The sequence below is a fragment of the Telmatherina bonti genome (assembly GCF_933228915.1).
Source record: "Telmatherina bonti genome assembly, chromosome: 23".
NCBI lineage: Eukaryota > Metazoa > Chordata > Actinopteri > Atheriniformes > Telmatherinidae > Telmatherina > Telmatherina bonti.
This window is the reverse complement of record NC_136632.1, coordinates 18,879,912-18,890,673: the sequence shown is the minus strand read 5'-3', so window position 1 is coordinate 18,890,673 and position 10,762 is coordinate 18,879,912. Positions and strand designations below refer to the sequence as shown.

The 10,762-nt window shown below is 38.4% G+C and overlaps 1 protein-coding gene across 1 annotated transcript; it reads right to left on the bottom strand.

Moving 5' to 3' along the window:
* Window positions 1-1,782: 1,782 nt before the first annotated feature.
* LOC306773364 (NXPE family member 3-like) lies at window positions 1,783-9,905 on the bottom strand (the record flags this gene model as incomplete). The annotated part of the gene is made up of 6 exons (XM_079263153.1): window positions 1,783-2,351; window positions 2,436-2,639; window positions 4,240-4,310; window positions 4,774-5,069; window positions 6,213-6,641; window positions 9,774-9,905. The coding sequence occupies 6 exons, from the start codon at window positions 9,903-9,905 to the stop codon at window positions 1,783-1,785; spliced, it is 1,701 nt and encodes a 566-aa protein (XP_079119279.1).
* Between the last annotated feature and the right edge of the window lie 857 nt (window positions 9,906-10,762).

Sequence of the window (10,762 nt, the reverse complement as noted above, 5' to 3'; positions counted from 1 at the left end):
TCCTCTCAAGACTGCGGTTATCGCTTTGCTCGTGGACCTTTTCCTTCCACTCAACTTTCCATGAATATGCTTGGATACAGTACTCTGAACAACCAACTTCTTTAGAAATTACCTTTCATGGCTTTCCCTTATTGTGGAGGTCAATGATCGTCTTCTGGACATCTGTCAAGTCAGCAGTCTTCCCCATGTTTTTGTAGCCATCTGACCCAGACTGATAGAACATTTAAAGGTTTAGGATACCTTTGCAGGTATTTTGAGTTAATCAGTTGATTAGGGTGTGACACCATGACTTTCAAAGATTGAAGTTTTTTCACAATATTCTAATTTTCTGAGACACTGCAGTTTGGGTTTTCATTACCTATAAGCTACAATTACCAAAATGTCAAGGATTGAAAAGTTGAAAAGATTCACTATGTGTAATGAATATATAAAATATATACCGTTCACATTCTGAAATGAGTAACAAGAAATATTGAACTTTTTCATAGTATTCTAATTTTCTGAGTTGTATCTGTACATCACAGCAGCCCTTAATGTTTGACACAGTTATCTGAAAATTAATCACTGCTTCAACTAATCAACTCACTTCTGTAACACCCAGCTAAAAAGCTGTACTTGTGCAAACATAACTTACCTCATTTGCAAAAGACCAGATTCTGATAAAGAATTTGAGCTGAGATTCAAAGTACATCCAAGATATGTAGAGAAAGCAAATGACTATTGAGACTGTGTTAATTTTCTTTTCTTCCATTAAATCTTCAGAAATGAAATTAACTGTGTGCTCTGGAACAACAAGATCCACGTCTTGTGTTGTGGTGTGCTTATTGATAACTCTGTTAGCTTGACATAATCTTAAAATGGTTTGAACTTTTTTCAAGGGGGAAACCCCTCCGTGGTGCCTATGCAGAAACAAACCAAAATGGCTTTGGTTTCAGCACCATAGACTGATAATGACGACTACTCTCCATGCATCTTTGGTAAACTTTTGGAATCACCGTGTGCCTTTTCAGACAGTGGTGGCTGGTGGTACAGCCATTGTGGCTTAAAGTACTTTAAATAGTCTCACATATTAAATGTGCTATAAAAATAAATTTGCATTAGAGAGGTATTCCAAACTCACAGCTAGCTAAATGTCTGACAGCTGATAGTTTATTATAAATTAGCTCAAAACAATCAGCCATTTAGTCTTATCTAATCTTGCATAACTTATGCTCCTCACTTTAAAAGTTTCAAAACTGTCATACGTGGAGTCCGTCACAATCTTGCTTTGGTCCAGGCAGCAGTTTTGGAACTACATCTTATGTTTAGCTTTGATGCTAGTGCTGGGATTAGCATCGATGGGATTTTCATTAGCTGAACATCCCACATTTAATTTTGAGTCAGTTTGTCACGATATTTCTGGTGGTTAAGTTGGTCTTTGTGCAAGCTTATACCAGCTTGTCTGTGCACCAGGCAACATATTTTCCAAACCACATTCTAGCTGGCGCAAACGTTTAAAGTCTGGCAACAAGTCTTTTGATACCATTACTAAAATAACTGTGCTTGTGTATAAAATGTCACTAAATAACACCCCCAGTTCATCAGCTGTTGTTTGCTATCAAGTTGCTACATCTTCTAAAGTTTTGCACAACGCTCCCAGAACTCAGTACATTTGATCATTCAGAAGTAGTCATCTTTTATTGATCATAAGCCTTCTCGGCCAGCATTTTACTTTAGATCATTTAACATCCCAGATGGAGGAAAGTTATTTAACAAATGTCCTCTTCCTCCTTCATGTGCACATTATTTTATATCCCTTACAATACTTGTACCAGTACATATGTGGGACAGGAGGACATTAATCATATTCTTCACTAAAGGAGGTTGTGGATGTAGGTCGTGTGGCAGGTGGTGGGCCAGGCCCATCTCCCAGGCATCCACCAGGTCAACTTTAACTCCTTTGAACATGGCTCTAAGCACCTTGTCGTGCTGCATTGTGTACCAATCACTGTTGGTCAGCGTCTCGTAGACCGTCAAAGCTTTAGGGTTTGCAGTCCGGATGATGACCTGTGTACCTGGAGCCCTGGACAGTAGCCTTACCACTGCCTTACGGATACCTTGTAGACGCCAGATGTAGACATGAATAGGATAAGTGCTGAAGTGTGACCAGATCCCAATGACTACGACAGTGTTGGCGTCTCCTTCAATTCTTTCTAGTTCATTTGCAATATAATGGAGCTGGCTGACTGGCACCTTGGCAAAACGGAGGGGCGGTCCATGAGAGCGGTACGTCACTAAAATGTTGTTTGCATAGTCCAGGGCCATAAAAGGTCCATTTTGTTTCAAGCTGTGCAGGTCAAATTCCTTGAGATCTGAAAAGTATGCCATGAAGAACAAATTAGTTTGCAATGTTAACAGAATCAAACAGTTCCCAGAAATCCCTGCAGCAACGCTACCTGGTTGTTCTTTGAGGTATTCAAACCACTGCCTGATAGTGGAGTCTCCATACAGGTGGACAGTCTTGCCCTTCAGGCACTGAGTGATGGCTGTAGAGGTGTTGAACTGGCGAATGACGGTGCCATCTAATGCTTGCCACAGACCCGAGTAGTAAAAGCCAGAAGGTCTATCTTTCACTAGGTTGCTGTTCACCTTTGGTTCATCTGACAAGAGGTACAAAAAAAAAAAAAAAAAAAAAAAAAAAAAAAGAGGGGGAGGGATGGGAGAGAGTTGACTTGCACACAATTTCAACAAAAACAACATCTTTAAAACCCTAAACAATCAATTTACCCCTGTAGTAACAAGAAGAAGGGTGTTCCACTCATGAAATTCCAAACTGCTGTATTTTACAAGATTGATTTAGGTCACATGTGGCCAAGTCTGGTCCTTGAGATAGACTATCCTGCAACTTTTAGATGAATTCCCTCACCAGCATATACAGTCATGAAGAAGCCTGGTAAGACATTACTTTAGGGACAGTATGTTGGAGAAGGGCTGCTTCTAAAAGTTGCAGGATAGTAGCTCCCAAGGACAGGACTTCAGATTTTTGGGTGAGAAGCAAGCATATTTCCTTTTTATGATTCCTACATGAATATTTGAGCAAGCATTGTTGCACAGTAGAAATATAGAAGCGTAGAGCTTTCAACCAAATTAAAAGAAAACAGTGGACGTTATCACAGATATTGTAAAATATGGCACTTATGTTTGTGAAAAGGTGGTATGCCCTTTGTATTTTAAAGAGGAAGCTGTCCTAGAAGTAGATCAGCCAACTGTATAAATTTACAAAGTGGGATTAGGTTGGGAGAGTATGATGGTCAAGCTTGCAGCACCATGTGATAAACCAGACAGGACTACATCAAATCAAACTTTATTTCTTGAGCACTTTTCATGCCACAGGCAACACAAAGTGCTTTACAGGATAAAATCAAGTCATAAGGATTAAAACAAACAGTGGATAAAAAGGCATTTAAAAATAGACACACAGAAAAACATTCTCTGAATACCGTCTCTTTAAATGAATTCTGGTTAATAAAACAACTAAAAACATTAAGTGATAAAAATTCTGACATCTTTGTGTCAGATACTTAATTCTCACTCCTAGGTGCATATTGCCTGTATAATTTATATTTTAGTTTTCACAGGACAGCACAACCATGGGCATAGCCTAAGCACTGGTACATGTTTACAAAAAGAAAAACACACACCTAGACACATGCATGCACCATCTCACTGCGTACAGGCAGGTGGTGTGTGTTCATCACGGTCCCACATTCCTGTGTGTACAACAATAAATCTAAATGTTCCTGCTTGACCAGAACAAATTTGCTCCAATATTTCTAAAAGAATTTTTTTTTTAAATGTATTCTTATTTAAGCATGCTTTCCATGTTTCTGTATAGAACAAAGAATTAACACTAAAATCATCTACATTTCCCTGAAGGCACACAAGGCACACTTTGCTTTTGTTACAATCCTGCAGGTAGTTCTTAGGCCAAGATTTTTTGCCCTTAAATCTCAGCTTTTTTTGTGTGTTTGTTAAATGCATTTTCTCCATTTACTCTGTCTGAATTATTCCTAAAATGTTCTGTAGCTTCAGACAATTTTCTGCTGAGCTGTATGTTGAACTACAGCATTTTAATTAACTTTTGCCAAAGGAGTCTACAATAACCTGGCAACTTCATTGGTAAATTACTGTAAATTCGATGAATACCCATTATTATTAAGTGTAAGAGTCATGGCCCAACAAAAAATAATAAAACTTTACCTTTTAATTTGGGAAAGACAGTGATGTTTGCAGGTCCAAAAGCCAGAATTTCAACTTTCATGTTGACGTCACTAAAGCAATATAAAAAGAAACTTCACCGAACAGAACTATTTATAATGGTTTAATTGTTCATTTTTATGAACAATTTGTATATATAAATATACAAATTAGATGATTGAGGGAAAGTGTAAATGTGACAGTGTAAAAGACCTTTGACAGATCAACATACGACTAAGCACTTTAAGTACAGTCCATCTACCTTTAAAAAACTGCACTAAAGTAATTATGCACTCAACTAGTGTCCAATTGAATTAGTCTAAATTTCTCCTGTGTGTGAGTGGAAGAGGTTGTTTGTCCCTCTGTGTTTGCCTTGCAAAAGGATTGGTAGCATGTCCCAACCCTGCATTTGAATAGGAAGATGGAGCGAATAGATAGATGGAAAGGAACAAGTCACTGTTGTAATGTGGTGTGTGTTAGGATAGAGTAAATATCACCATAGATAAGAAACCAGTGATATTTCCACCTTTCACTTGCCTTTGAAAGAGCGTCTCCTCCTTGGGACTGATGTTCTTTTTAAATCCTGCGTAGTTGTGAGTGACCCTGGCATCACAGTCCAACTTCTTTGGTTTGTAGCAGAACCATGGATCTCCTGTGTAAAGGTCTGTGTAGTTGCACAGTTGCTCCTGGGTTGCATTAAGGCAAACATTACAAGTGGTAGTTTCAGTGACTGAACCTGAGCGGAAGAGGCTTTGGAAATAAACTCTGTCAGGCTGTTCTTGGGTAAGTTTCTGCAGTACTTTTACTGCTTCACTGGAGTGAACCAGGGTCACCTGTTGGGACAGAGAACAAGAGTAAAATCACCAAAAACCTCATTTAGATCACAATTAGCCACTGCTGTCCAAGTAAAATTGAATGAATATCAATTGAAATTCATTTCTTTGGAGAATTGATTGCCAAATAAAATTATTTGTACTCATGTAGTTATAGAACTCAAGCTAAACTTAGTTTTAAACTTAGTTTGACAGCAAAGTTGGTTCAGCATCGAGTGGAGCCAGTTGAAGGGACTCTGCCATCTGGTCGGGATGCCTCCTTGATAATGAAGTATAAACTTTAATGGTGATGTTGTGTGCCCTCATTCAATGGTGTTGTGGGAAGGGAATCCTGTTTTGCAGAGCTGCTTGCTTATATAACTGAAGAAGGTCAACTGCTGCGTGTGAAACAACAAAAGTTATGGTCTCATGGTGTGTGTGTGTGTGTGTGGGTGGGGATGGTTGGCCACCTCCCTAGCGCTCCCACGTTATGTTGCAGAATGAGGGGTATTAAAGCGGGGAAGTCCCAGACTTCGGTGGAGTCTGCTGCGGGTCTATCTGATCAGTACACCCAGCTGGTTTTGGCACTCTCTACCGGGGTTGTGGGCTCTCCAACCTCTCGCGTTACGGTAAGAGCTGGAAACTGAAAAGTGCCTTAACTGATGATGTGTTGCTTACTCTTGTGCTGCAAGATTAATAAAACGCTGAGTTAATCATTGGGCTAAGAGTTTGTGTGTTCATTATTTGCCGACTTCCTACGATCCTGCAAAATAAATAGAAGTGTTTCATTACATTTTGGCGTCACGAACAGGATACTAAGGAAGCTGTAAATAATGTCTGGTTTTAAGAAGCTGTTTTCACGGAGGTGAGGTGTTCTGGGCATGTTCCTGTTGAAGGAGACCCCAGGGAAGGCCCAGGACATGCTGGAGGAACATGTCCCTGGGCTGGCCCGGGAATGCCTTATCCCCTAACCCCGCAACCCGACAAGCAATAGAAAATGGATGGATGGATGGTTCATATTTCTAAACAGAAAAATCCATCTCCTATATCTAACAATTACTGTAAACAAAATGTGCTGTGTGCTAAACAACAACAGAATGGTGATGAGCAGACACTATAGTCAGCAGTTAAAAAGACAACCAAATAGCAAAGTTTAGGTCTTACCTCAACATATGCAATTCCTTCCCAGAGTAAAGAGAAAACAGCAGAGTAGGAGCCATTACGATGATCCACCACCTGTCCGGCCACACCGGCAGACAGAGCAGGATTGTGCAGCCGGGCAAGTAAAACGTCTCCTCCATAGATCTTGGGACGACCGTAAAAATCACGTATCTTGATTAAAACTTCCAGATCATCTCCTATGTGCCACTGACCACCTCCTCTCCGTGGAAGAATAGTGACAGAGCTGTGAGCTGGGTCACTTGTCTCATTCAGGGAAAAGGAGGACGGTAATGGTGGAGTTTCAGGCCAAGCAATGGAGTCTAATAGGAGCTTTGTCTCAACAGCCTCCTCTGTGGACAGCGGATGGAAAGTGCAGGTGCTGATATTCTTCTGAGTGGTTGGAGTGATGGTGGGGCTCAAGTTATTCTGGCACTGCAAGGGAGGGGAGAGTAAATACATACTGGAGCTTATTAAATCAGCCAATCAAGAAGCCCATTCAGGAGTCATGCAAAATATCCTATAGGAATATTTTAAATATTTTTTATTATAAATGCACTACCTGGTTTAAAGTCCATCCTATTTGGAGGGGATTTTGCACCTTCATGCTGGTTACAGCCTGTCCAAACACAGGATAAAAAAGAGGATAAATAAAGCAGTTTAGTTACCATATGCATCTTTGATGGTTTATACCAGATAGTACAAGTATTATATTGCAGAAAATCAAACATCAGATAAAAAACATAAAAATCAAAAACCTTTTTCAAACTGCTCACCTCCATAAAGTCCATAGTATATAGTAGTGAGAAAAAGACACACAGAACCACAAACAGGAAGGTGGAGCCATTATTTAAAAAGCAAACTCTGATATTAGCTCTGGTCTTCATTATTCGAGATGGTATCATCTGGTACTGAATAAAAAGACAAAGCAGAAAGAAAAAAGGTGACAAGGGGAAAACTTTTTTTTTCCTTTTTTTTTTTTTTTTTTCCAACCAGACATCAGAACACATGGAAAATTTGATCTTCCATTAAAATTTCCTACATCCTTGTAATTTAAAATAAAAATAAAATTGATAGAATTATTTTAAAGTTCAATTAAATGTTTTAGTTTAGTTTTTAAGTCATTATTACATTTTAACACTAGTGGCTTTGCAGTTGTCACATTAGTTTAAAAACAGCATGCATATCTGCCGTGTTGGTCTAGAAATCAAGTAATTTAAGCTTTTTAACCACTTTTGATGACTCAAATCATGAAAAATGCAACCCTTTCAGGGCTATAGTCACTGCTTTTGTTTTTCTTCAAGCTAAAGCTCCAGTGTTTAACCTTTGCTTATTAATCATCTTGAAAGCACACCAATACTTATTGTGGCTTTAGAAAACCATGCTGTGCCCTGAGGCTAAGAAACTCCTCTTAACTTCATGTTCCAGCCTGAAGAATCATGTGACAGCTGTGCTTTTGCTAAAGGAGGCAGAATGCTGGACAGATGCTGGACTTAATTAAAAGATGGAGTATTTAGAAGGTTGCTGAACATCTAGTGTTTACTTCTAAAGCCTGTTTTATCCTCTGCAAGGAGAAATTGGTTCAAATTTGAGGCTGCAGAAACAGGAAAAAAAAAAGATCAGTTTATATGCAGTGAACTGACCCGGTGATTTCATACTAAATGACAAACTTTGTCCATGGCAACACAAGGTTGTGCATGCAGCAGTGTTCATGTCATTTCAAATTACGTGTGTTGAATTTATGCTTGTTCTTTCTCATCACCTCATTTACCTGTTAATTAAAATGATCCGTCCAACCTCTCATTGGCAGAAATGCAGGAAACAACTTTCCACTTCACACTTTTAGGTGTTAACTAACCTCACCTCAAATGTCCGACCAATCACATCACACTTCTCAGAGCGCCAAAGAAGAAAGTTCAAATGTGGCAAAATGTCCCCAACCACAATAACAATTTTGTTCTCGTGACCTTGAGAAGTTCTCTCTTTACATTGTAACAGGCTTAAAAGACTCAGCCTCTCTGACATGCTCTTTAACACCCACTTATGTGTCACTGTCTTGTTGCAAACAATCGGTAAGAGGGTTTGCTTGCTAGCTAGCTAGCTAGGTGAGCAGATAGATCGATATACTCCAACAAATTAAAGGGTTTTTTTCTACACTTAAATAATATCTGATGGGTAAGCCAGGACAGGATCAGCCGAAGGCACCTCAACATTTGCTGCACTGCCTGCAGCTGGAAGCTACATCAAGACAACTGCTTTGGACAGAGGAGTAAACACTCGTGCTCACATCAGTCTCCAACAACATCAGAAAACATATTTGTCACGAGTCACTTCAGGGTTTGAAAAACCATTAAATATAAACACAAAAGTCATGAAGTTGGCAACACTGCTTTGGATCTGACATGTACATCAAACAGTCTACCAGGTAACCGTGCACTGACGTTCCACATTGTTTGGAATGTGAACAATGTGGACGTAAAGTTCTATGTCTTTTAACACGCTTTTTTTTTTTTTTTTTTTTAATGTTTTTTGTTTGTGTCCCAACCATAGTTCTACACATGTCTCATATGTCTCTGCATTTGTAATAAAACTCACTTTTCCATCTAAAAAAAAAAAAAAAACACTGTCAATAAAAACATTTTCATGCAGCAGAGCAAGAACAAGTAGATCAAACATTCCCAGTGAAATATATAGTGTCTATTTGCAAAGTCAGGGGCTTGACCCTTTTGCATATGCATATGCTTTATGCTCAGAAGTCATTCCCATTGCTGTTCTTATACTAGAAAAATTAAGCAGATGACCATGAAGTATAAAAGTTTTTAACTAAAATGGCAGAGCTCAGTTAAAAATGCATCAAATAAAATTACAGTGCACTGCCAGGAAGCATGTATAAATGCTCACATGCAGGCATTAAACAGTGTGGGTTGGAGGAAAAATTCCAGTCCCATGCACTCTTAAATATGTTTTTTTTTTTTAAATTAATTAATTTCCTTTTAATTTTGTTGCATATAAAATACAAGGCTTCTTCTGAATATCATGATATTGGTCTTATTAAAGTCCTGGATTATACTAAACTATATAAGCATTCAAATAATATAGTTTTACGTTGTAGTTTAAGGTTTGCATACATAAAACAAATATTTTAAAAAAGGTAAAGTTAAAAAAAAAACTTATGAAAGCATGGATCTAAAATGTTCATTTAAAGGAACAGAGAAAAAAATTATATAGATTAAAATAAATGAAGTGAAATTTTCATTAGAGGAACACATCCTAAACCGCTGTACTAACTTGCACAGGTGCAATAGAGCACATTTAAACCACAATGCTTGTAAAATTATTGTAAAAAAGGAAAATATTGACTAAAAATATAACAGTTAAACTTTTGACAGCTAAGAAAATCAAGTCTATGTTTACCTTGACATTTGGTCGTAGTCAAAATGTGTCATAGTCTGTATGGACTCTCCAACTGTCTGAAGAAAATAAGTTTAATTGGTTTGATTGGTGCTCTGCTGGCCAGGTTCCTGGCTGTTTCCACCTGTGCTTGGTGATTATTCTCATGCTGCTCACCTGTTGCACACGGCATATAATGCTGCTCTGCTCAGTGTCAGATTGTCTGAGGCCTTTATGCCCAGTGATCTTTATCAGTTTGTTGCTGCCACAGTGGTTTTGCTCCGTTTTATCTTTACAGATTCCTGCCATTACCCTTTCCTCTGGATTTCTGCCTTCTTGTTGACCTCTCCCTTTTGTCTAGTTCTCTCCCAGTCCACTAACCATCTTCTACCTTCCCATTCTCGGGTCTGCCCAGTTGGACCGCCTTTTCAGGAAACCAGGTTCCTCTGTTCTCATCATTGTCTAATAAAACTATTTCACCTTTTCAGTCCACGTTTGACGTATTTCAAGTCAAAGTTTTCCGAGGTCATTCTATTTATGTTCAGAAGAAAATATGAAAGTTCTGGACTATTTCTAAATGTCTTATTTAGGTTTTGTTCCACCTCTTGTACAAAGTCTTGTATATTTATAGAAGAACATATGAACATAAAGCACAGTTTAAACAAAAAAGGAAATCCTATAAATTCAAAAACATGCGTGCATTGTGTTAAGTCTTTTGTATGTAAATTTCCAGATCAAAAATTAAAAAGAACTTTGGATACTGTTCTTACCTCTGCAAATATTTATTCAGAGAAGATCCAGAGAATCTGATTAAAACTTTTATCATCCTGCACTTTATTTCCTGAGAACATTATTTTCTTTGTCCGATTTCCCAATAACATCAGTATGCTAGGGTGGTGACCATACACAGCTTTACGGTGTGTAAAGAGTACACATAGGTCTAAGTCCAAAGCCGGCCCACTGGTCTACAGTTCTGTTTGGTATCAATCTCTGGAAGGATATAGTTACCCCACTAATATGGTGTGGGGAGCAGACATAAGTCTTGCTTGTATCTCCATAAGAAATGGTGTGGTACATGTTATTGAGCTTATTTTGTTCCCCATCTCTGTATACAACCTAGTTTGGCTGAGTTTCTTGTTCCTTTTCCTCACAGTCCTCCATGCAGA